This window comes from Channa argus, chromosome 4, assembly GCF_033026475.1.
Source record: "Channa argus isolate prfri chromosome 4, Channa argus male v1.0, whole genome shotgun sequence".
In the NCBI taxonomy this organism is placed as follows: Eukaryota; Metazoa; Chordata; class Actinopteri; order Anabantiformes; family Channidae; genus Channa; species Channa argus.
The window spans coordinates 25,271,397-25,297,500 of record NC_090200.1 but is presented as its reverse complement, the minus strand read 5'-3'; the positions used below and the strand labels follow the sequence as shown (position 1 = coordinate 25,297,500).

Here is a 26,104-nt window from a genome sequence, read left to right as displayed (position 1 = left end):
TCAGCTCCACTAACCTCACTCACTGCTCTCTAAGTGCCAATAAAATGCACCCAGTTGAGTCACAGACATAGATAACCCTAAATAATTTTGTGCCTTCACATGCTTTATTTTTTTAGTCGCCTATGAGAGTGAAATGCTCACAGTGTAGACTGCAGATGCGTCTGCAGACATTGGTGATGCTGATGTTTCGGTAGAAGTCGTAATAGTCATAAATATAACGGCCGACACATAGTCTTTGATTATCCGAATTATTTCAATATACATCAATAAATTGACAAAATACTCCATTAATGCTTCCCTTCACATACATAAAGAAGTACAGAAGAATATGGAAGCAGCAGGGTTGGGACAAACAAAGAGAGCCAATTTACTGTTACTGTACCTGTCCAAAGGCAAATTCATGTAAGTGCTTGTGTCCAAGGGGTAAGTCACACTTTAGGTATTTTGATATTAAACTGCAATAGGGTATGGAGGAAGAAAAAAAAAAAAAAGGGAGAAGAAAATTATGAGGGGGCAGAGGATTTAAAACCAGACAAGGGAATGATGCTCCTACATTAGATACTCATGCAACGTTTCTGGCCAGTCTAGGTAAAGACCAGATCAGCCTTTAGCACCTGTTTCCTTCAGCAAGAGTTGGAGGTGGTTGGCAGTGACCATGACTGATGGGAGTTTAGTGGTTTTGGGGGTTTTTTTTGTACTGCTATCAACTGTGTCAGCATGGGGTTAAGAAGAAAGAGAGCAAGTCCTTGTCAGGATTTCAAGGAATGCCATGTTTGGAATATTGTTCGGCTAGAAATACAGCAAAAAAACAGATGTAGCACTAGTGAGATAGAATATAATAATGTAATAATAACCTGGACTGTTCTGCAAACATGGTGAACGTTAGGCTGAATAAATAGCCTATAAATGATAGACACAAGGACAAGGAGTTGCGGGAACTGTCTCTTCAGCAAAACAAAAAGTCTGCAAAGATTTAAATGCACTGGGAAACAGGGTAACCCCCTCCATCGGCTGTGTGCTGCACCGTGTGATCCTGCAAAGAGCCCAAGTCACTGAACCGCTCCCCACACCAAACACACTTGAACTGGCCCTCTCTGGAGTGTGTGCTTTGGTGTTTGGTGAGGTGCTCACGCTGTTTGAAGCCCTTGTTACAGTGATCGCATTTGTACGGTTTCTCCCCTGTGTGCACACGCCTGTGTCGGTTCAGATCTGATGAGTATTTAAAACGTTTCTCACAGTCGGGGCACTTTAGTGGCCTTTCCCGCGATGGATCGCAGCGGTGCTGGACAAATTCCGAAGAGGACAGGAAGCGGCGATCACAGAGCGAGCATTTAAGGGGCTTCTCCTGACAGTGAGAGTTCTGATGCCGCTGCAATGTGGAACTCTTCTTGTAGCCCTTGCCGCAAATGTCACACTTGTACGGCTTGTCGGGCGATGTGTTGGATGACTCGCCACACTTATGTCTGAGCAGCTCTCCTGACTGGTTGAACTCTTTTTGGCATGAGGCGCACTTGAACAAGTTGTCCATGCCATGGACGTGCTGGTGGTAGAGGAGGTGAGAAGGCTGCATGAAGCCCTTGTCACACAGATTGCATTTGAACGGGCGGTCAGTAGGGTCCATGTGTGTGCGTCTATGGCGCACCAGTGCATACTGCTGTTTGAAGCTCATCTGACACTCATCACAGTGGTAGGGGCGCTCCTCAGAGTGCGTGCGCTCATGTTGGCGAAGGTCAGACGGTCGCTTGAAACCTTTCCCACATGTGGCACAGCGAAATGGGCGGGAACCCTGTGGGTGGCAAGGGTGATGAAGGAGCTCAGACGACTCCTTGAAGTGCAGCTCACATAGGTTGCATTTGAACAAGTGCTCACCCGAGTGCACGTACATGTGGCGTACGAGGTGGGAGCGGTGCTTGAAACTCTTTTCACAAACAGCACACTTGAAAGGACGCTCATTGCTGTGCGTTCGCTGATGGTGCTGTAGGTGTGACGACTGGCTGAAAGCTTTGTCACATGTGTCACATTTGAAGGGTTTCTCTCCCGTGTGCACCCTCTCATGCCGTGTGAGTTCTGACAGGTGTTTGAAGCCTTTCTGGCAAACAGAGCATTTGTATGGTCGGTCTCTGGCAGAGGGAAAAGGTAGAATGGATGAGCTGCTGCTGGCTGACGCCCCATCACTGTTGGGCTGCTGGGGATTGTTTGAGTTTGGTGTGGTGCTACCAGAAGAACCCGGACGGTAGGTTTTTTCACATATTGAACATTTCATTGGGTTGGTGCTGTTGTGTGATGTGTGGTGCTGGGCTAGAGAGGTGAGAAGTGAGAAGCCCATCTTACACACTCCACATACAAATGGCTTCTGCTCCACCTGAACACACTGGTGCTCTAATAAGTCTGTTGCCTGATGAAAAATCTTCATGCACTGGGTGCATTGGAATGACCTGTCCTGACTCACCATGCACTGATGCTCATGTGGGTTGGCCAAGTGGGAGATATCATGTCCACAGGCTCCACACTTATGTCCTCCTTCTGTCCCCACCTGCAGGGAGGTCTGCTGGGCCTGGGCAGGGTGCTGACTGTGTTGCCCGCCACTATGCTGCGGACCTCCACTGTGTTGCTGGCTATGCTGCCCATGCGTCTGTTGTTGCTGCTGTAGAGATGTAGCATCTGGCTGCAGTACAATACCATACACGGCACAACCCAATGCGTTCTCAGCTCCGGGAGGGATAGTGTGGACGACTGGAGGTGGAGCGACAGTATGCTGCTGCCAGGCCTCTGTCATGCGGGTTCGGGTGTAGGGATTCAGTTTGGCAGCTGGTGTGGCCCAACTACAGTAAGAAAGAGAGAAACTTATTTATATAATGACCTAATTATCAGAGCTTGTTAAAAAACATAATAATAAAAAAGACAACTCACTCCATTTCAGCAAGTAGCACTGAAAAACTGGAAAGGATTCTTGGTTAAGGGGCCGTGACAAGGATTTGATGAACAGCTGTGTGAGGATCAGACTTGTTTGGAGATCTAAGAACCTTCAGGTGTTACTGTATTAAAATAGCAACAAAATAAATCAAAATATCAATGTGTAAATAGAGGTAACATAACCTACTTTTATTGAAAGCAAATTACCTAGGAATTCTTTGTAATACAAATCCAAAATGGTTTCAGAGATCTACTTCAGCTTTAGCAGTTAGTCACAGAAGTTCATTTTGAATGTTTGTAGATGTAGTAATAATTATGTAGTAATTTAAAACATGATGCAATTTCAGGTTTGCAACAGTTGCATGCAAAAGGCCCCAACAGAGAAGCATGTTCATCACTGCTGAATGAGCAATTACCACCAAAGATTGAACACAGGTCACAATGTCTCAACACCTTTCATTTACTGAAATTATAAAGTGATATTAACACCGATGTGCAAAACCTCAACATGATGTGTACCGAATGCTGACACTACCTGAAGCATATCGATTTAATAAATTGTAAACAATGGACTACTTGAGGACATGCAACATATATGAATTCAGAAACACACAGCAAATCAGCACTCATTAACATATAACGTTACACTTGTACAGAACGATGAACGTTAAGGCATATAACGCAAAGGAAACAGGTCTTTATTTTATGTTGTGTAGTTCCGACCCTGTCCATGCAAAATGCTCAAGGATTCGCGGGAAAAAAAAAAAGACTGGAAAGCAGCGTCTGCGCATCATAACGTTTTTCGTCTCCAGGCAAAGATCACCGCTACCAGGATAGATTAGCTAGGTAGCTTAGCCAGTTACTAGCAGCTACAGGGGCGCATGAAAGAGCTGTGAGCTGTACGTTAGCGGGCTATCCAGGGGAAAACAATGCCGGATAGCAAGCACAGCGGTAAATCATGTAAACAGCTACGAGAGCGTCCGCTTTTACATACCTGGTGCGTCCGGTAAAACCTTGTGAGTGTTCCCCAAAAAATGTCAGTTTATCGCAGCTTAGCTAGTCCCCAAATGATGTTGGGTCCTCTCCTTACATCCGCAAACGGCACTCGGATGCTCTGTTGTTCGAGGACTGGTGCTCCGGGGGCCAAAAAATGTCGGGATTTGCGGGTCATTAAAATGATTTCCCGAATCGTCCCATAAACGCTCTCGTAACACAAATGCATTCATGGGAACCCTAGAGCATCTTCTGGGCTAGCAAAAGGATTTGCATTTTGTTCTAAATTGCTAGCTAGCTAGCTAACGGCTAGCTTGTGAGCCCCCTACCTTCTTCTTTTTCTTCTTCTTCTTTGGGTTTTAATGGCGGATAACAAATTAGTTAACAGGTGCATTACCGCCACCCAATGGTCACACAACTAATCAACTGATCTATCCCTGTTTCTTTTCCTAGTAAGATTCCTAGTGTCACGTTTGCTTTTATTTATTTCTAATATTTATTTTTTGGCCCTCATGCATGTTGCAACCCAGCAGTACATACTCAGCTGTTGCAGGTGTACACAGTAGGATACTTGCTTCTACTTTGCAGTAACTGCTTGTTCACCTTGTCTTACTCAAAGACGCTCTTTGTGCCACTTGCTGCCCCATGTTCTACTTAAGCCTACCTGCTTTTTTGTGTTGCAAAGATGTCACAGTGTTCTTGCCAAAGTTTGCACACACAATTCTTAATTTATGTGTTACCCTCAGCCTACGTTTTGCTAACAAATCTACTTCTTTGTTTCTTTAGGTAGCAACGTAAAAAGGAAAGGGACACCCAAACGCCTAAATTGCAGACTACAAAGTATGTTAAATATTTCAAATGCAGCATTTTGTCTGTCCAACGATTTACCCGATTCAATACCTAAAGTTGCTGACAAACATTTAGAAGCTATTACAGAATTATATTTCAGAATTAAAGTCAGCAAAATGACAAAATTAAAAATTGGGAAAGAAAAAAGTTGCATCTAACTGTTAAATTTGGATTAGATTGCTCATGAGCCAGTACAGTCATAATGACTGTATGATTCGGCCAGAGTTTCCTCTGTTTTTGTTCATGTTGTGTATTGTAAGGTTAGTCAGATTAAGAAGTGTATGTAAAAGCGTACTGATGATGTCATCTATGACATCGCATGGCTGCCTTTTAAGTTTGTTTAATCAGTTGTTGGTTACGAAAGCTCAGGTCTGCTATTGATAGGAACAGACGTGGATAACAAGAGATACAGTAACTAGAGCAAAGGAACTGAGTACAAGGTAGTGGGAATCGCAGCAAGGTAGAAGTGAAAGGTTCAGTGTGCAGCCGTGGTTTCTTACCGTGATCTGTGGATTTTGGAATCACTTTTGGAAACTTGTTTGATGGAATTGATTTGTGAACGTGTTTGTACAATTAGTCCGTTATCGGCTATGTTGAGAAACGTGGAATATAATAAATGTTCAGTGTTCATCATACAACGATCTCTGGAGTAGATAATTATTGGACAACCGGATACGAGTAAGATCGCCTCTACAATGACATCTTGTATGTTGTTTTAGTTCGACCTGTCAGGTATTTTATATGCTGCCATGACATAAATAGATTTAAACTAATTAAGAAGCCATCTGGGTACATACGGGGGGAACTTGACGTTAGAGTCTGAGTTTCACTGGGACCTAAATTATCATCACAACAGGATGTTTACTGCGGAAACGCTGGACTGGGGAAGATGTACCTGGGTGATCGTGTAAAGCAGCTGGAAAATAGATTTAGTAGCTGAACGTACATCAGTTTCCAATGCTGTTTAAATGACCACTGTAATTCACATCATTCTTTACAAAATATATGTCTAGAAGTAATGTTGGACTATTCCTGACGCACTGCTTGGTCCAGGATGTTGGTTGGCTACAGCAGCAGTTCAGAGGACGAAAGTGAGACCGGCGTTGCAGCGCCAGCGACGAGTAAAAACAAGAGTTGCTCTCGAAAGTGCCAAAAAGAAGATGGTAGTTACAGTTGCTGCCCAGTGAGGAAGAAACCCAAAACTGAGGAACAGGTTACTAAAACAAGGTGTGTCTGACCAGAGGTATATGGTGACTTTCTTCAGGCTGCGTTGGCAGAAACAACCTGAACACTAGTGTATAGTGCTGAGAAAGTGAATTCGTTCCTTAGCTTACTCAGCTAGTTTTAGTAGGTAAATCCACGGATTGTGTCAGGGGTAATTCAGAGAATCACTCACAAACTTTTCAGTTAAAAATACAGCTAAACAGCAAAAAAGTAACTCCAGTTTATTCTGTATGAGTTCATTGCGATTGTGTTTATGATGTCAGTAATCAGTTCTATAGAAATGTAATGTATTCAAGGCAAATTATACTTATTAACTTAAATTATGAGAATTTAACATTACACATTTTACAGAAATGGTAATATCTCATTTGATTTTCCTCAAATTTTGCCAAATGATCAAGATCACTTCATAAAACTGTTTGTCAGATGCCCATTAACATCTGTTTTAACTTCTGGTAATGGCCCTCGATGAAAAAGCAAACTGATGTAGGTTTCTTTATTGTATTGTATTAGACATATTAAAAATAAGTGTTTCAGTGAAGATTAAGACATATTAAATAACTTGAATCACTAACATTGCTGTGTGTTCTGCAGGCTGCCTCTCCCTGGTTGCCTGTTGGCCATGTTTCCAGATGAAGTGGACCCGGAGACTGAAGACAGCTCTCTTCATGGTGGACGCATCCGCTCGTTCAAACATGAGAGAGGAAACTGGGCCACCTACGTGTATTTGGCATGTAAGACTTGTACAAACTGTAGTCGCCTGCTAAAGTCTCATCCTGATTGCTCATAATTGGTGTCTCTCTGCTTCCTCTCCACATTAGACCATCCTTCGGACGAGTTCAAGGAGTTGCTTGAGGAGCTACTCTCAGCCGCAGGGACTTGTGATGTGGTTCTGACCCCACAAGAGGAGTTCCACCTCAGCCTGTCCCAGACGGTAGTGCTGAGACACCACTGGATTCAGCCATTTACACAAAGCCTCAAGTCTGGAGTGGCACACATCAAAAGGTTTTAAATTATCTTCAAATAGGAAGTTTGGCAGGGAAATTGGCTATTACTAAAATATATTTCCTCTTTACATTAGAGTTTGCCATTTATACACTGCAGTTATTGCAGTGAATGCAGTATAACAAAGCAATGGAATATTACGCATGCTACCACAGTACAAGAATTTTCATTGTCAGTTTCTCCTGTTGCCAGGTTTGTGTGCTCAGCTGGGAAACTGAAGGTTTATTGTAATGCTGAGAAAACAAGGTACCGTCCACCCTTCTAAATTCTCCCTCATAGTCAGAATAGATGACGCTTTCAACCACCAAATTAATGTAACTATACATTGTCAGCGTGGCACAGATGAATCAGTGGTTTTTATCTCCAAAAAGTTGTTGAATTTTGAGCTATTTATGGGTATGTCTGGCTATGGTAATGCTTCTGTTTTAAATCAGCCTGGAGAAGTTCTTCACCATGGCTTATGGCTTGTATGTGTTTCTGTCGGTTTGCTGCAGGACATTTTTGGGTATGGAAGTGTGTACTGGACACGCTCAGTTATTAGACCTGGTCCAAGTTGTGGACAGAACGATGACAGAGTTTCGCCTGGCTACTTTCTACAAGGTTACTGATTAACAAATAGATTTTATCTTATGGGCTCTCTTTTGTTTTTGTCTGTTAATGGGTATGTTTATACCTTTGTTAAAGGAGAGATGTAGTAGTAAGACTTAATTTTTAATTAAGCAAATAGGGTGTTTGTTTTACAATAAAATACCAATCACAGTGCTTAGTAGAATTTAGAGAGGAAATGATTATCTGTAATGATTTAAAATTATTATTTAAGGGCGACTTCACTAATTTTTAATTTTCACACTATGGTTGCAATAGGAGGATGAATGGTATCACACATTCTCCAACTTTTATAATTACTGTACTCCATAATGATGTGCCCTCTAGGATCCATCTTTCCATGTGAGTTTGGCCTGGTGTGTTGGAGACCAGACGGCCCAGATGGAAGAATGCATTCAAGAGATGCAGGTACTGAGACATCTTGTCAACACTAACATAATTGTTTTATTAAAAAAAAAAATGTTACTGTTCCTCCCAATTTCTAAATCCAAAGGTAATGACCAGACATACAGTATTAAATGTCGGTTCATTTTTAGGTGTCTAAGTTTGTTTAGAGACAGACTGATGGATCAAGCAGTATATTAACAAGAATTAGCTTATTCATTTGTGCTTGGTGTTTTTAATCATTATTTTAAGTGCTTGGTTGAGGAGCATGAAGAAGGACCATTTGTGCTGAGGTTAGACTGTGTGGAGCTGCGCTGCAGAACAGGAAACAAGACCTTCGGCTTCCCTCTCAAGCAGTGAAACCTGACATGACTGAAATCTCTGTCTCATCCTAAGCCACAATGCAAAATGGCAGGAAGAGTCTGATTCAATAAGAATTAGTTGAATGTAAATATTAAAAAAAGCTCTTAGCTGTCGCCATCACATACCTATGGTAATGTCCTTTTAATATATGCTGACAGACACATGGCTATGTCCTAACAAAAACAAATAAAGCTAAGTGGCAGGGAATTTAAATGGCACTGTAATTTTCTACACTATTGTATTGTATTTAAATAAAGTTGCTACTAATTTTAATACTTTTTTGTAAAAACTGTAAGCTGCATTTGCAGATCTAAAAAGTCTGTGTCACTCAAACAAGCTTTTAGTTTATTGTGATGCATGTGTGAGAAGCTGCACATTAAATGTGGCGACATTTCTAAGCCTTGGTAAAACAAAGTTGACAATTGTAAATTGTCGGCACTTATACAGTGCTTTTCTACCTATTGGCACTCAAAGTGCTTTACACTGCTTCTCAATCACCCGTTCATACTCGCAATCACACACCAACCGGGAGCAACTAAGTTGGTGTTCAGTGTCTTACGTGCTTAAGGACACTTCGACATGTGACCGGAGGAGCAAGGGATTGAACCAGCAACTCAAGGATTGGTGGACAACTGCTCTTTCTCATGCACAACAGTCAACCCAGACTTAATCAGTTCTGTTAAAGCTGTAAAAACAGTGTCAGAACAAGCACATTTTAAAACAAGGTGAAAAGTTAATGTAAGGGATGTAGTCCACAAAGAAAAGTCAATGGCAGAATGTAATATTAGAAATGTTTTACTTTGTAGAAGGCAACATGTTTATGACACATGTATGACAGATCACAAGATATATATGATCTATATATGATATATATGATGAAGTATAGCATCTTAGTCAGGTGAAGGCTGAATGGCACAGTAAAATGATCCAGGTCACACAGACTGACTGTATTTCCCCAACGGCAAGGGGTCAGGCTAAATATCCAAGAAAAGATTTCATTTCTACCTGTCTAAATTCAGCCTGTTAGGCAGCTTTTTCGCATCAAACCTTGAAAAAATATATCAAAAATCTAATAGAAAGCAGTTTACTTTTTGGAAATAAACAAAAAATTTTATAATTTAAAAAATTAAATGAAAGGTGTTTAAATTCATACAAATGAGGATCAAAGCTCCAATTTGATACAAGGAACAAAGTCCATTTACTTAGATTTAAAAAAAATACTTTACTGTTAAGTTAAAAGAGTCCATTACACTCATTGGATTTTGAAGCTTGTGAGAAGAAAGTCATTTGTTTGTTTTTTTTAAGCTTTAAAAAAAACAAAAAAAACGAATTTGGCCTTTGAATATTGTCAGAATCCCTACAATAAACATCCAAGGTATTGTTCCAGTCCATCAACACACAACTAGTGAAACATGGACCAATAAAGAAAAGGATCAGTTGACAACAGAGACAAACAAAAAGCACTTAGTAAATATCTGCTCAAGTTTGCTAAATTATTTAAATATACACAGAACTGAAAAATGTAACCTGTTGTACTAAGAAACAATAAAACGTGCCATACAGCCTAACATCAGAGAAAAAGGAGGTCAGGAATCTCTTCCAAAACAATGTTACAAGATCTAACTTTAATGAATAACTCAGAAAGTGGCACATATAGTATATCCCTGGTTTTTGACTCTTAGGCTACATACATTTATCAGAACCTAGATTCCATAGGTTTCTTTCAAATCTGAGACCAATACAGAAGTCTCACAATATCATGTTTTAGAATTACAGTTATAAAATTAATTTAAAACATTAATTATACTACAAAAAGTCAATACTTTTTCTTGAACATTGTGGCATGTACAGAGAAAGATGTTGATAGTCAGTGTTTCGAGAGACAGGCGAGATGAGTCAGTCCCTGTCCGTCTTGCCAGCATTAGGGGGAAAACAGCACAGATTTGATGTAAGCCACAGTTGTGGCATTCAACAACAAGTTCACATGTTCACTCCCAGGAAGTTCTTTTAATGTCACAGGCTGTTTCTGCTTCCCTGCCCACTGCCCACACTGGATGGCACTTCGAAGGTTTACAGTCCCGTCTCCTTCGCCGTACAAAACTTCGGGCTCCACATCAGGGAACTTGTCAGAGTACCGGAAGGACTCAGGGGTCTTTGTTCCAGTGCCGTATAAGCAGTGTACGGCCACGCCGGGGGGCGTGAGGTCGAACACCAGTGGTTCTGTGTCTTGCCTCATCAGCCAGCCATCCTCAAAACCCAGATCCGAGAAGAGCCGTTGGTAGTCTAGCACAGTGTAGTTGGTGGTGGGTGTTTGCACCAGGACCTAAAGGTGAAAGGGATTGATTTAGTTACTTTTACCACATGCCAGCATTATGTAAGATACTTAATTACATTTGTGATAAATTGTGATAATTAGTAAATAGCTAAATGTTATCAGTCTAATAAAAGAAGCAACCTAATTTCTTTTAGATTTGTTGTGGAGAGACTTGCTTAATATCTCTTCATCAACTATAAGGTTTTTAAAAACTTTGGAGCAGTTCTATGCCATAAGATATTTAGGCTAACATGCCAGCAAAGAGTTGCATTTGGCCTTCATTTGAGTGTCTACTTGACTAAGGCATGTCCAATAGTTTTTCTTCTTCTAGCTCTAGTTTTAGTATCTACAACACATGAGAAAAGTATCTCCTCAGCTTCTTTTTGCTGAGACGCTTACTTTCTTCACTGTTTTCTGCTAGACAGGTAGCTTGTAGTGGCTGCTTCAACTTTTTTATAGTAAAAAGGTGCCAGTTAAAGGTGGAAAAAAGACAGTGAGTTTACCAGCTGCAAAAAAACAAAAAACCTAACCAGAAGAGGAGGGATAGTGTAGTGTAGTGTAGATAGCAGGAGACATTCGGGGAAAGCACTGAGCTGCTTGAGAGAAAATGTGATTAAAACATTTATATTTAGACACGCCATAAAACGCTACAAAGGGGTCACCAAAAACCAATACCTACCTCTCCAAAAGCCAAGAAAGAAGCACGATAAAAAAAATAATAATAATACATTTTAAAAAAGACAAAGACGAAAACTTAATTTACCTAAGCATGCAAAGGAAAAGCAGATGGAAAGACATTTACTTGCTGTCAGGAAACCCAATAATTAATACAAATGTACAAACATATGACCTTATCTTTGGGCCAAGAATGGACATAGGGGAACAGCCAGGTAGTGGAGACAGCAGAACGTTGCTGGGAGCGCATCTTCAACGGGCTGATCACTGGGATGTGATCATTATCACCTGCAAACAGAGAAAAGAAACCAGTGGCAGAGAAGTGAAACTGAGCCATTTCCAGATCGGGATCCTGTGGAAAGTTTCACTGTGTGGCTGTTCAAAAACACTACTCGTGCTAAACGTGACACAGCTTTCAGTATTGACTGAACATGCTCAAATTAAACAGAAGACAGGCACTTTAATTTAGTAGAAAAACTGTCCAAATATTTTTCTACACTGCACCTAAACAAAAAATACAGCCTGACATAATGAACAGTATTGTGTAAGCTTGAATATCAGTGTTACACAAACATTTACCAGCACACAGGATGTGATGTAGCTGCCCTTTTAGCAATTTGGTTAGAGCAGCTATAAAATAATGTAGTAGAGGAACAAAAGATGAATTCCAGCAGTTATTGCGGATTTAGAAGATGTTACACAAGTTGTCTCTATTGATATCAACTGATTTTCTGCTTTATGGGCTGACAAAGATTTTGAGGGCTTCAAAGATAAAACATCTGGATTGATTGTAAATAATTGTTAACTCTGAATCTGTTCTGTAAGCTTGTGGTTTCAAGACATTAACCAACACAGCTTGCAACACTAAAATGTGAAATGTCTTACTTTGTAAAGACTGTAACCAGGAACATTTCTAGCATTGGTCCAATCAAAAGCAATCAACTCCCTGTAGCAGTACAAAACCCAGTCTAACCTCTACTCCATATAGAGGTCTTATTCAATTATGCTCACATAGATTTAAATTTGTTTTATCGTTAGCACTAGTGATATAATTACCTGTATCAAGAAATCTCCAGCTGCTTCAAATAGTGATGTGAGTAGATTTACACCAAATGTATTCTGTTGGATACACAGAGATTTCTGTGCTCCATTGTACACCCAACAATGGAGCATTGTTTCCTAATTTTCTTACACCTATTTACCAATTGCTAATATTCTGTGTTTTCTTGTGGGAGGAAGAAATTACCCAATGTAAAAGCAATAAATGTCCCTACAAAGGAATTATTCTATACCAGTAAATGTACACGTGAGAATTTATTAAAATATTAAGAAAATATGTTGTATTTTTCTACATTTTGCAGCCAACATTTCGACAATTTTCTGTACAGATGTGATGACTAGAAGACAACTTTGTGCCATAAGCTTGTGGGGCAGGAGTACACTATTAAAAATATTTTTTATAGCGTGTGGCCATTAATGAGTGAATACTGGGTGTGGGTGGGGTTGGGGGGATAACAAGCATGAGGGGTTTATGAACATTAGTGTGTGTATTTTGCTTTCTACTTTCTCTGGTACTCATTTCATGGTACTACATATAGTAATGCAATAAAGACTTTGCAAAGTTGACAGCACAACAAAAAAAATGAAACCCAAGTCATAGTCAAACTGGTATTGTTTTCATAATACTGGTTCCATTATTACCTGAGATGACCACTCGGAGGGTCTTGGCAACCCCAGCCCACGGGGGTCCTATAGCGATGAAAGCTTTTATGTATCGGTCTTTCCAGGCCTGCGGCTGCTGATTGAGGAAGTACAATGTGTAAACGTTGCCCATACTGTGAGCAATGAGCACCACACGCTCACCAGCCTTCTCTGCCATCTCTTCAATCATGTGCTGCAGTGCCAGGAAATACTCTTTATGCTCATCTGGGAAAAGGAACAAAGAAAAACAGCAAAGATGAGTAAACAAATTTCCCCTCAGTGTCCCCAATGAGATATTCGCTGCATCTCCAATATTAGCCTGGAGCACTTTCAAGACTTAACAGACAACTATTCCCAGGTTTGAGCTAACTAAAAAGCATTGTCCTGATGAGAAACATTTCTCAAACAAAATTCTCTCCCCCATTCACTAAATTCACTGTCAGGAAGTACTCCTTTCAAGTAAAAACCTAAAGAAGAACTAGTAGGATAAATTAATAAACTTTATTAATATTTAATCTTTTTCATTTTAATATATACAAAGTCATCAGCAGTGTCTAAAATCCCCTAAAAGTTTGTTCATTATGAAAGGTTGTGATAACTTTTTCCATGTGTACACTGTAAGTGATAAACAGAATTGCATCACATGGCACCGATAACACATACTGTCACATGCTGTGAAAACGCTAGCTGCTTTGACACACACCCATATTCACACTGAAACACACAGCTTCTCTTCTGTCTTTGTGTGGAGCAGCTAAACAAACAAGTCAAGTCCTGTGAGGGGGTGTCTGATCACTGAATTATGCGTTTTACGAGTAGGGGAGGTGGGTGTTAATCAGGGCTAAATATATTTGTGTGCATGCGTGTTTGCTTACTAGGAGCTTTCCTCCAGTCATACGGAGCCCCTTTGATGTCGATATCTCTGGTATAGCCCGAGTCTACCAGTGACTGCACTATGGTAAAGAAATACATGCCTAGAAGAAAAAAAACACATTCTAAGTTATAAAATTTTGTAACAAAAACAATAAGGACATTATTTTTTGAGGCGGTTTTAACTGTTTGATTTTGCGCCTTCGACTCACCAACACTGTGTTTGCTGGGGTCCAGATACTCCAGAGGATAAGTGTACCCAAACCCTGGAACACGGATCTCCACACCAGGTGGGGACAAGGTGGTGTGTGTGGTGCTGTTGTAGATCAACCTGCACATAAACAAATTACCACAAGGAGTATTAGATTAGTGTTAGTTCTGCATCAGTGGTGACCACACACTAAAATACAACTCACGACACTTCCTGTTTTAAGTCCCTGATGCTATGTTGGACAACAACTTCTCTAACTCTGATTTTAGAGCTGCAGATATGAGAACAAATGTCTGGCTTTTCACAGCAATTTATAAATAAGGACTTGCACTGGATTAAAGTTGGTTTCTAAAAGAGCATAATTTCTAATGGGGATCATTGTTATTTATTTTATAAATGAAAACTCTAAATGTTACTTCTCTTCATCACAATATTTTCATGTACTTTCACAATAATTGTTTAACCTTAATAGTGCCCTAGCTAGATTGACTTTAACATGTACAACATACATGTCTCACCCATGTATTTGTACTGTCGTTTATCATGTTTAGGTTCTAGTAATTTTATATATCTGGCTTAGAACAGTGCTTTGTTTGGAGAAGTGAGTTGGTCCAGTTGATTGCTGTTATTCTTACACTTGATTTTCCAGATCTCTGAAGTTGATATAGAGGTAACAAAAAGCCTTTAAAGCAAGACCATAGAACTATTTCATAGGAAATAAAACACTCCTAACCTATGAAGGGAATAAGTTCATAATTGCTGCTCTATAGAGATGTGCTGAGGGGTTACACACATACATATATATACATACACATACCTGGAGTACATAGTGGGAGCCCATGCTGCGTCCCAGCAGGTACGTACGTACATACATACATACACACACACACACACACACATATATATACACATATACATATATACATATACACACACACACATATATATACACATATACACACACACACACATATATATACACATATACATATATACATACACACACACACACACACATATATATATATATACACACACACACACATATATATATATATATACACACACACACACACATATATATATACATATATATATATATACATACACACATATACACACATATACATATATATATATATATATATATATATATATATATATATATATATATATATATACATACATATATATATATATATACATATACATATACATACATATACATATACATATATATATATATATATATATATATATATATATATATATACACATATACATATACATATATATATATATATATATATATATATATATATATATATATATATATATATATATATATACATATATATATATATTTATTATAAACATAACTAAGTTTCTCTCATGTTCTTTTGAAATTTGAGCCATGTTGTGCTTTAGCAAATATTATAATGTTCCACCATAAACACAGCAATGGGTAAACATTTAACCTGTTTACTTACATGAATTAAAAAAAAGAAATTGTGCAAAAAACAAAAATTTAAAAACAACCAAAAAAAAGAAAGGTAAAAAAAATGGCATCAATTCATGTTCAGAAAAACTTTACTTTTGCATAAACCCAACAACCCTTCTCTTTCCTAAGAATAGGGAGATGAGTTGCTGCAGAGGGAGTGGCCTCTAGATGGGGACCCCCAAGATGTGGCAATAAAGCACAATATTAATATATTCCTACTTTTAACCCCGAGATTATTACAACCACAGATAAAAGGGTTGTTATCATGATAACCTCCCAGGGTAGTACAACTATGTGAGTAATACAAATGTCCGTGCTTTGGTTTAGTGTCAAATGGGTCATCTAATAAGAACATGTACATCTTTTCGAGTACAGTACCTTATGTTGTCAATCCAGCAGTCTATGGCTACAGGGACCAGCAGTTCCAGGTTGAGCCACAGAGTGAAGAAGGTGTCAGTCTTTTTGTAGCAGATGTAATGCACCACACTGGGTTTATCCAGCTTTGCTTCCAGCTGGTTTCCCAGATCCCCAGGGACTGCAACAACAATGTTAGGAAACTTTTACGCAACATTCTCCAACATTTTTAATGTAAACACTACTTCACAGTTAACTTAAAAAGTTCAACAACTATTTTAAGGATTAGCATTGCCTATACTACAAAAATGGATAATGTAATAAGATGTGAGCTCATTTAACTAGCATGTTTCTAAATATGTTAAAACTGCAACTAATTAGACCATTTTATGTATAGGTGTATAACTGGAACGCTATGGCGTGAGCTGTTATGTAATAATTATTTACAAGTCACATTTATCTACACAATAACCCACTTTTGACCCAGTCTGTGTGCAGAAAGATATCTTTGGCAAATGTCTGAAGATAGGAACTATTAAGAATTTGTATGAGACCACTTTAATATGTGCACACACACTGGCTGTTTAACCGCAGCAGGAGATCAAGCAGTTACACAGACTCTTATCACACATTCTTGTAGATAGACAGCACCTGTGGTTGTAGCTGGACCCAGATTGATAAGATTTATCTAAACCAGGAGCAATAACGGATTTGAAGAAGAAGATCGGTTGCCGAAATTCAAACTGACATTATGTGATAATTCGTATTCTAAATTTTTATTAAGTTACATAAAAGTTGAACACTTTTTAATAGGAATAGAGAGAATGCAGAAAATTCTAGGTAGAGGCTTTCTCAGTATCCCAAGGACTTGAAGGCTGTGGTGTTGTAAAATTAAATGCTGATCAGGCTCAGTCATATGATCGGTGGACTGAAGAGACAGTAAGCTTTCAATAACAATTACCTAAAGAGATCTCAATAACAATAACTCTCAGAAACGTCTCACCAATATATGTCAACGTTAGCTTGGTAACAACAGCAGAACTCCGTTCAATAATATAGCAATGTAAGGACGCTTTGCTTGAAAGCGAAATTAAACACAGAGACAAGCAATGACTAGCAACATTTTCGGTATCGGTGAGAGACTGTGTTGGCAGCTACACAAAAACGATGATAATGTCTTCAAATCCAATTCTGCCTCTCTTTAACGTCGTTTTTACGACGAGTCGCTTAATGCTAGTGTTTTGATGGAAGATAAGAAAACCGACAGGCCAAACATTTACAAACGTTGAAATTTAATTGGATGATATACAAAATGGGTGAATATGTGCAAGCCGATTAGAAGTCTGACTAGGAATTAATTACAAAAAGCTTGGAGTTTTACTTTGAGGTTTACATAGCCATTGCAATAGCGTTGGATATCTTAAATCGGTGAACATTTTGAATGGAGTTTGGCCAATTTGGAATATCACCCACTGTTGCTAGCTGTAGAGCTGACTGAGGGGTTACAACAAGTTGCGCAATTTTTGTGGCAACAGACGTTAAGGTGAACAAGATTAAAAATAATGCAGAAACTGTATTACACACTTACTGAGGACCACGGGTGGTCTTGGGGGCGAACAGGACTTGTTGCCGAGACATTTTCCACGCGGTTTCCCGCTGCTCCAAGCCGACAAAAGCAACACAAACAAACCGACTTGGAGCAGCGTAGAGAGTGCGGCTATCTGGTGCCTGCCCGCCATTGATCCCGATGTCTCATAGCCAGATGGTCATAGTGCGTGTAAGTCTCCGGTTAAGTTGGTCTGACTGGCTGTAAAATTCTTGTGATATTTTTACCACAACAAAACCATTGACGTTAAACAAGAAGGTTGGATCACGAGGTCCACAATAGATAACAGAGCAATCAACCACAAGAGTTTATCGTCAACAAACAAGTCAAAAGCAATTGACTTCAGATGTAGTCGGAAGCCCATCATGATAATGACACACTTGATCACGTGACCAGATATCTTTATTACAGTTGGAAAAATTCATTTAAAACATATCCTGTTTAAGTGGTAGTATAAATATCTGTATAGATTTATTCGGTACAATCACACGTACCTACCCATTGAATATGAAAACCTGTCACTTCGTGTATGCTTTAAAATAATAATGTAATAATTAATATGCTCTCAAACAAACCATACTTCAATGTTTTACTAAAGATGCAGGTCTATGTAATAGGCTATTTAATTGCCTGAATACACTGAAATCTACCAACTAGGCCTTCAAAGGATTCATCATAAAAATCTCTGTTTGTAATGACTGTGATAGTTATGTGTACCATAATTACCACTATTGTGTATCATTATGATCAACATCAAATACAAAGGTGATACATTCAAATAGCTAGGAGATATAAATAGACAGATCAGAACCAAACACATAATGCAAGTTGGAAGCATTCAGATTTGATAAGGGGGTTCTAATTGTACCTCTTAAATACCATTGTCTACAAGTTAGTTCCATTTCTCACATCAATCTCTTCAGGTGCATCTGACTTTCCCTCCAGAATGTGCTGGATTTGGTTGAGCACTTTCTCATTAAACACTATGTCCAGGTGGGGTAGGCCCCGAAACTCTGTTACGTGGACAGGCTTCTCCTGCTGGCCCGCCCAGCGTTTGCAAAGACTCATGCTATGGCTGTCCACCGTGTTATCCCCATCGGCATAAACAAAGTCCACTGGGTCCACGTTCGGAAACTCCTCATTGTAAATGTATGTTACAGGAGTTGGGAGCCCCACACCATACATACACCACACCTCAACACCAGGTGGATGAAGATCACCAGTAAGGTTCTTCGTGTCTTCCCACTTGTCCCTGGAACCAAAAAGAGGACAAGGTTTTTATTTAAATGAGTGGTACAATTATATATTATAATATTCTAAAGCAGTTGTAATCATTATTTTAATATTTATATGTTATTTACATTGTGTATTTGCTGTCAGAGGATACGGTCACAAAACCAAAACAATTACAAAAATTAATGCTTTGTTTTTAGTGTTTCACTCTGGTTGGCACTGAGAATTTTTAAGGCTGCAGCAAGAGGTTTGAGTTAAAAAACATCAGAAAAACCTCTATACTACTTGTCCAGAACCATACAACAGACACTGTTGTGGCTAAAGAGCCAGATATTTTTCTTCAGAACTGGTTGACACCAAAAATGGAGCTAAAACAAAGACTGAATATTGGACTACTCAAAACGAAAATTAATGTTACTCCACATCTGATGCATGTGAAACTAGAAAACAGTTGGCTAAAATTTGACATTTCATCTCAAAGTTAATAAAAATAATATTTTAAAAGTTGGGGGTAAGAGCTTGGAGGTCAAAAGCCTCTACTGCACTCTTGGTTATAGTCCCAGGTGTGTCAAAGTGAATTGAAGTTAGTTACCAGCCATCCTCAAAACTGATGTCACTGAAGAAGCGCTTGTAGTCTTGGTTGGTGTAGTTAAATGTTGGTGTGGAAATGAACACATGATCCTTTGGCCAAACTTCCTCAAATGGCAGCATCCAGGGGTTAGTTGTTGTCATTCTCTGCTCTTCGCGGATCTTGATGTTGGAAACCACCTGAATGCCATCATTTTCACCTACAGTGAGGAGAAAGTTAAAAATATGAGAAGTAAAAATGTACAACTTTGCAGAACATGCTTGATTCTCTGTTTAGTTTTTCTGCTTTTAATGTTCCACAAAATGTTTGTTGCACTGAAGGGTTCAGATCTAGTAAATAGTATTTTATTTCATTGTATTATTATCCAGATGGTTTTCATTACCTGATGCCATGACTCTGAGTACTTTAACAGCCCCTCCCCATGGAGCTGCCAAGGAAATGAAGCCCCTGATGTACTTGTCCTTCCAGGCCTGAGGCTGGTGGTTGAGGAAGTAGAGGACATAGTGGGAGCCCATGCTGTGTCCTAACAGGTAAACTGGATGCTGGTATTTTTCATACATCTCCTCAACCAGGTCCCGCAGCTTTGTTAAATAATCTGCATTCTCATCTGTTGAATAATCATGAGTGTTTTTCTTATCGTCAGAAGCACTGTGTTTAAATTAGTTTAATATTTGTTGTCTATACAGCGTATTAATGCATTTTCTTTTTTTTTAACAACTACAAGCTGACTTTTGAAGCTGACAAACCAAAATGAAATGGGGCTCACCTATTATGTCACAGATACACAGAATTAAAAACACTTCAGGTCATATTAGGTCTATGCTGGATAGGCAAATACATATGGAACATTTGTGTTGTGTTCACAGCAATTCCCTTGCTTCTAAAAAATTATTTGGTTTAATTTACAACTTTAAAGCAGCTTTAATATACAAATACTGATTAGTGAGCCTTTAAAAATGTTTGTGTAAAAAAACTATGAAATACTTGGTGTATGACTATAAAATAATGTAGATTCTTTAAAAATGGGGGGACTGATTAAATTGGACCCTGAAATAAATAATCCATCAATCCATCCATTATCTGTAACCGCTTATCCTATTTGGGTTGCGGGGGGCCTGGAGCCTTTCCCAGGGGAGCGAACACGCAACCTTCTAGCTGTGGGGCGGGCTGAGATAAATCATTATGTTTATAAATAAAATGAAAAATTTTTAAATACAAATATTATAATTAAATATTTTGTTTATTATCTTCTAAATGTAAGTGTAACTGGGTGCATTTATGGCCAGGATATTATCACTCCAAAAAGACAAGACAAAAAGATAAGCTGAATTGATCTACATACTCCTTTTGCCTTCTACTGGACAATTCCTGCACTCAGAAACGGGACATGCAAAGTGCCAAACTGTTTCATTCAAATATTGAAGATAGACACGATCCATGCAGTAAAATGTGCATAATATCAAACCTTAGATATACTGTCCAAAGCTAGTTCATTCCACCAGTAAGTGAGAGTGTGTATGTAAGGCTGCAGTTGTATTTTACGTACTAGGAGCCAATCTCCAATCGTATGGTGCTCCTCGGACTGTCTCATTTCGAATGTAGCCTATGTTGACCAAGTGTTGCACCATAGTGTAAAAATAACCTTCAAAAAACAAAAACAGATTACATAATTATAAGTCTGTTTATCAGCACACAAGTTCATGTATGATGTTTTATTAAGATATCCAATCTAGACCCTGAACCCAGATCTATATGTATGTTGGACTAACTTCTTTGTATCACTGCTTTAATTAATCATTTTGATGTTTAGGTGTAATTCAACAAAGAAATGAGGGCTAAAAATGACGAAATCCACAAGTACAGTAGTATTTGTCTCACCAGCCAATTTGTTATAGTCAAGAAACTCAATGGAATAGGTCTGTCCAAATCCTGGAACCCGCACCTGTACTCCTGGTGAGTTGGATGACTGCCGAGTCGTCCTGTTGTAAACAAGTCTGGGGCACACGTATGAATGTTTGTGTCAATCTACTTGGGCAAACACATTCTGTAATTTGACCCTGATAATGCTGCATTGACCGCTTGGACCAAACTGGGAGATTCAAAGCAACAAAACGTTACATCTTAGATTATGTACAATGCTAAAATCTAAAACCAAATCAAAAACTACAAAAAAAAGGAAACATGATGAAGAACACCAGGGAAACATGGCATAAATTTTACTATAAAATTTACTATATGTATTCAACTTTTGAATATTTTCCAAATGTGTAGCACCAGGTACTGAGAGCAAAGACACTGAGAAAACAGATATAATAAATAAATAGATATACAGTCAGTGTTACCTAATGTTGTCGATCCAGCAGTCTACACCTATAGGCATGAACATGTTGAGGTCAATCCACAGGGGGAACCAGTGATCAGTTCTCTTGTAGCACATCCAGTGGACCAGTGTCGGCTTGTCTATCTTAGCTTCCAGACGATTCCCCAACTTCCCTGGTACTGCACATACAAACACACACTTAACAGTATACATCAGTGTATCACATTACGAGGTAAGCACAGAGAGGCTAACTATACTGCATGTTAGTTGTTTACCCACCACAGAAAAACATTGTTATATTCTTGTTCTACATTTCACTGAAGTTAATTTGTGTTCCTATACCCAGATTTAAAAAAAAAAGGTTAAACGTATTAACTTTTGGAAATTTGTTTATCTGTATTTATGATATTAAACTTTCTAAACATTGCCTGTCTCTCTCTCATCTCTCCTTGGATCAGAGGAAAACATCTTCCATTAATTTCTCCAAGACAGGTCTTTCCAGCCAGGCTTTCCACATAACACAGCATAAACTTATGATCCTCAGTGGCTGTCCCCACCAAGACTGGGGGTCATCACTGATGCACACCTAAACTTTGCGTTCAAAATACACCTACACAACTCCTTCTGCTGGCACTGGTCATATCTTTTTCTCAACTATTACATTGCCCTACTGGCAGACCTAACAGTTTAAAGCACATCCAGAAAGTATTCACAGCACTTAACTTTTCCACATTTTATATTACAGCCTTATTCCAAAATGGATTAAGTCCAATATTTTCCTGAAAAATTCTACATAAAATAACCTATAATGACAATCTGAAAGAGGTTTGTTTGAACTCGTTGCAAATTTATTAAAAAACAAAAAATCACATGTATATAAGTATTCACCACCTTTGCCGAATTCTTTGTTAAATAACCTTTATCACCACTTACAGCCTTAAGTCTTTTTGAGTATGATGCTACTAGCTTGGCACAACTATTTTTGGGCAATTTCTCCCATTCTTCTTTGCAGTACCTCTCAAGCTCCATCAGGCTGGATGCGGAGCGTTGGTCCACAGTCATTTTAAGATCTCTATAAAGATGTTCAGTCTGCTTCAAGTCTGGGCTCAGGCTGGGCAATCAAGAACATTCACAGAGTTGTCCTGTAGCCAGTCCTTTGTTTTCTTGGCTGTGTGCTTAGCGTTGTTGTCCTGTTGTAAGATGAGCCGTCGAGCTGTCTGATGTCCAGAGCGCTGTGGAACAGGTTTTTATCAAGGATCTCTCTGTGCATTGCTGCATTCATCTTTTCCTCGATCCTGACTAGTCTCCCAGATCCTGAAAAACATCCCCTCAGCATGATGCTGCCACCACCATGCTTTACTGTAGGGATAGTAATAGCCAGGCGGTGAGAGATGCCTGGTTTTCTCCAGACATGATGCTTGGGATTCAGGCCAAAGAGTTCAATCTTTCATCAGACCAGACGATTTTGTTTCTCATGGTCCGAGAGTCCTTCATGCGGGCTGTCATGTGCCTTTTACTAAGGAGTGGTTTCTGTCTGGCCACTCTACCATACACGCCTGATTGGTTGAGTGCTGCACAGATGGTTCTTCTTCTGGAGGGTTCTCCTATCTCCACAGAGAAACACTGGAGCTCTTTCAGAGTGACCATCAGGTTCTTGGTCACCTCCCTGACTAAGGCCCTTCCCTCTTGATCGCTCAGTTTGGCTGCGCAGCCAGCTCTAGGAAGGGTCCTGTTGTCTGAAACTTCTTCCATTTACATGTGATGGAGGCCACTGTGCTCATTGAGACCTTTTTGTTTCTGTACCCTTCCCCTGATTTGTGTCTTGATACAATTCTATCTCAGAGGTCTGCAGACAATTCCTTGGACTTCATGCCCTGGTTTGTGCTCTGACATGCACTGTTTACTGTGGGTGTATGACTTTCCAAAAATCATGTACAATCAAATTTTTTCCAGCAAGGGGACTGAATGAAACCTCTTTTAATGAGCCAAAATGCAAAATTTCCCATTTTTGATCAGCTAAAAAGAACACGTCAGTTTACTGTTCAGCTCACTGCCAGTAGACACTCATATCAAGTTCAAAGTTCTGTCTACAAATCACCATTCTAGCCTTATCCAGGTCTACTGAATGTCATCTAGTGGTTCCTTCCCACACAGCAAAAGATCCCAAGCAAAGCTCTTCGGCTCAGTGGGTTCATCATGGTGAAACAAGCTGTCACACTCTACACACTGTGCAGCCTCAATTCCAATATACAAAACATGCAAAAGACTGAACTCTTCATTAACCTACTGTACACTTAATAAAATTTGTCTATCTCTCCTAACTGGCACTTACTCCTGTAGAAACTGAAACAGATATTTATAAGGCAAGTGTCTTTTCTTGATCTGTTTTCCTAACTATATTGAAAAACATAACACTTCAACTTGTATCTATTTGCACATGAGCAAAATGTTTTTGTCTCACTGAAACCCATGCACTTCACTGACTGTCCTCCTCTTGGAGCCTCTCTACACTAGACAGCATGTATCCAGATGAGGACAATGACCTTTCGACAGCAAACAATAAGTCAGTCAGAATGTCAGGGGAGGATAGATGTCCTGCAGTGTAATCCTAATATAAGTAAAACTACATAGTAAAAACATATTTTTTTTAGACCTCTTCACCAATTTATTAAAAATATAAAGTATTTTAATAATCTCTTATTTACAAAAATGTGGCACTACAAATCATTGCCAGTGGCACCCTGTTTACTTTCATTTTTGTCATCTGACGTGTATAGACCGATATGGATAATAGATAAAGTTTTGACTGGAGTCAACCTTTAGCAAATTGATGTCATTTGTAAAAACACCTGAGTATAGATCCATCCCACAATTCCCACTTAAGATGAGGACAAGTGTATGAAACCACTGCTAAAGCTCTGAGTGTTCCAATGAGCCAAAAACACGAATATTACAAAGTATTAATAAGACATTATTATTATAAACGAAGGACTCCTGATTTAGGGGCAGAGAGGAGACTTTGTCTTTACCAAAAATGGGCTAAGGGCCAAATGTGCTTGGTCTTTATAAGGTCAGATAGAGTAAACATGTGGAGGGCCAGTGCAAAGCATGACCACAGAGTCACATCTTGGCCCTTTGTGCTTTGAAAACCTAAGCATAACCTAGATAAGCAGCACACAAATAGTAAACTGCAGCGTCAGATGTACAGTGTACATGTCACTGATTGCCTACACATCCATACACAAACAGCCAGACCCAGCGTTTATAAGACAGTGAAGGTACAGTCGGTGCTGCTCTTCAGGTCATGTTCCCCGAAAGAGTTTCAAATGAATTAGTACAAACCAGATGACACATTGTACCCACTGTTGTAAAGCTACTTTTCCCAGTGGGTTGTAGAAGGTGAGTGTGCAGATATCTGTGGGGATGTCACTCTGGCTTCTTAAAATTAAAAGTAAAAGATTCTTTAAAAAAAAAAGAGCAAATAACAGCTTCTCATCTTACCGATAATGAGCGGTGGAGTGCTGTTACTTGGTATTCTGGATTTGGCGTTGGGTGGGAAAACAACATTGACAATCCAGAAACCTGTGGAGTGATGAAGCCCTAGCAGAAATACAACCAGCAGCAGCAAGCAGAGGCGTCCAGAGGAAACCATGCTTCTTTTCTTTTGTCTCAGTTTGTGTACCGCTAGAAAGGGAAGAGGGCCGGTAAAAAAAATTAGGTCTATACTAGGTGCCCTACGTTAAAACGTGTCGGAACAGGTAACAGACACATTGCCCTATTGATTCCTCCATATCACAGGCATCATTTACACAACACAGTACGTGATTGCCAAAGAGCGATGAAAAGCAAACATCTTTTTTTCAGAGAAATACAGAAATAAATTAATATACAAAAATAACCTGTTTTATAATTACTTTATAAAAACATTATAATGGGCATTTTACTAATATAAATCAATATGCACTAGTCTTATATAATGTCGCGCATAATTATTCGCTTTCAGTGACTAATTTAAGACACTGTGTCGTTTAAGTTCATTCAAACATGTGCTACATTTACACTGTATAGTTAAACACTGCCTGAGATAACTTACTTTAAAGGGCAAAGCGTCCACTTCTCTTGTTACTGAGCAGAGTCCAGCCGCGACACTCAGGATGGTGAGAGCTTTCAAGTCAAATGGTGCCTTCAGGATACTCGTAAACTAGCGCAACTTGAGCCAATTTGTGCCAACAATATAATTACTTGAAATAGTAACGCAGGCTAGGTTATTACAATAAAGTCAAACAGTCATTACAACAATAATTTGACCGTGCATGATCAGAATTGGATGAAAACGTTCACGTTGTCTCAAACTTGAAAGTGCCAGAGTCCACGTGAAGGGAGCTTGTTAGAA

At 39.1% G+C, this 26,104-nt stretch overlaps 4 protein-coding genes across 10 annotated transcripts in view; 1 reads left to right on the top strand and 3 right to left on the bottom strand.

Moving 5' to 3' along the window:
- The window catches only part of znf319b (zinc finger protein 319b), a 7,513-nt gene extending 3,175 nt beyond the window's left edge, over positions 1-4,338 (bottom strand). The window contains exons 1-3 of one of the 3 annotated variants that reach the window (XR_010914288.1): positions 3,908-4,331; positions 2,911-3,035; positions 855-2,822 (exon numbers count right to left, since the gene is read on the bottom strand). Coding sequence is in view for 2 of the 3 variants with exons in the window: in XM_067502667.1 (XP_067358768.1) it covers positions 974-2,822; positions 2,911-2,915 (1,854 nt within the window). In the remaining variant the exon portion in view is untranslated. Of the gene's footprint in view, positions 2,823-2,910; positions 3,036-3,907 lie in introns of all 3 variants that reach the window. The other 2 variants (XM_067502667.1, XM_067502668.1) reach the window with 2 other exon arrangements.
- The window catches only part of usb1 (U6 snRNA biogenesis 1), a 16,120-nt gene extending 6,396 nt beyond the window's left edge, over positions 1-9,724 (top strand). The window contains exons 1-7 of one of the 4 annotated variants that reach the window (XM_067502676.1): positions 5,208-5,982; positions 6,574-6,713; positions 6,801-6,984; positions 7,177-7,230; positions 7,479-7,584; positions 7,918-7,998; positions 8,227-9,724. In XM_067502676.1, the coding sequence (XP_067358777.1) occupies positions 5,810-5,982; positions 6,574-6,713; positions 6,801-6,984; positions 7,177-7,230; positions 7,479-7,584; positions 7,918-7,998; positions 8,227-8,334 (846 nt within the window). In that variant the 5' untranslated portion in view covers positions 5,208-5,809 and the 3' untranslated portion in view covers positions 8,335-9,724. Of the gene's footprint in view, positions 1-5,202; positions 5,983-6,573; positions 6,714-6,800; positions 6,985-7,176; positions 7,231-7,478; positions 7,585-7,917; positions 7,999-8,226 lie in introns of those variants that run through there. The other 3 variants (XM_067502678.1, XM_067502677.1, XR_010914289.1) reach the window with 3 other exon arrangements.
- A 218-nt stretch (positions 9,725-9,942) lies between these two features.
- Positions 9,943-17,856, bottom strand: pla2g15 (phospholipase A2, group XV). Its single transcript, XM_067502671.1, has 7 exons — positions 17,552-17,856; positions 15,988-16,144; positions 14,110-14,228; positions 13,903-14,001; positions 13,028-13,252; positions 11,502-11,614; positions 9,943-10,660 (listed from the first exon to the last, which is right to left on the bottom strand). Exons 1-7 carry the CDS (start codon positions 17,700-17,702, stop codon positions 10,259-10,261), a joined length of 1,266 nt encoding a protein of 421 aa, XP_067358772.1. The 5' UTR covers positions 17,703-17,856; the 3' UTR covers positions 9,943-10,258.
- A 97-nt stretch (positions 17,857-17,953) lies between these two features.
- On the bottom strand, positions 17,954-26,104 carry lcat (lecithin-cholesterol acyltransferase). Of its 2 annotated transcripts, XM_067502669.1 has the most exons (8): positions 25,805-26,104; positions 25,213-25,395; positions 21,734-21,890; positions 21,270-21,385; positions 20,938-21,033; positions 19,774-19,998; positions 19,395-19,590; positions 17,954-18,821 (listed from the first exon to the last, which is right to left on the bottom strand). In XM_067502669.1, the coding sequence occupies exons 2-8, from the start codon at positions 25,361-25,363 to the stop codon at positions 18,455-18,457; spliced, it is 1,308 nt and encodes a 435-aa protein (XP_067358770.1). In that variant the 5' UTR covers positions 25,364-25,395; positions 25,805-26,104; the 3' UTR covers positions 17,954-18,454. The 2 variants fall into 2 exon arrangements, with proteins under 2 accessions (XP_067358770.1, XP_067358771.1); XM_067502670.1 differs by lacking the exon at positions 25,213-25,395.

Excerpts from the sequence above, each read along its gene's own strand:
- pla2g15 (XM_067502671.1), bottom strand. The coding sequence starts at position 17,702 with ATGGCGGGCAGGCACCAGATAGCCGCACTCTCTACGCTGCTCCAAGTC. Across the intron at positions 14,229-15,987 it reads TGCTGGATTGACAACATAAG|GTTGATCTACAACAGCACCA; the intron begins GTACTGTACTCG and ends GTTTATGTGCAG. Across the intron at positions 13,253-13,902 it reads TGACTGGAGGAAAGCTCCTA|ATGAGCATAAAGAGTATTTC; the intron begins GTAAGCAAACAC and ends TCCTTTTCCCAG.
- lcat (XM_067502669.1), bottom strand. The coding sequence starts at position 25,363 with ATGGTTTCCTCTGGACGCCTCTGCTTGCTGCTGCTGGTTGTATTTCTG. Across the intron at positions 19,591-19,773 it reads ACTCAGAGTCATGGCATCAG|GTGAAAATGATGGCATTCAG; the intron begins GTAATGAAAACC and ends TCCTCACTGTAG. Across the intron at positions 18,822-19,394 it reads ATCAGTTTTGAGGATGGCTG|GGACAAGTGGGAAGACACGA; the intron begins GTAACTAACTTC and ends TTTTGGTTCCAG.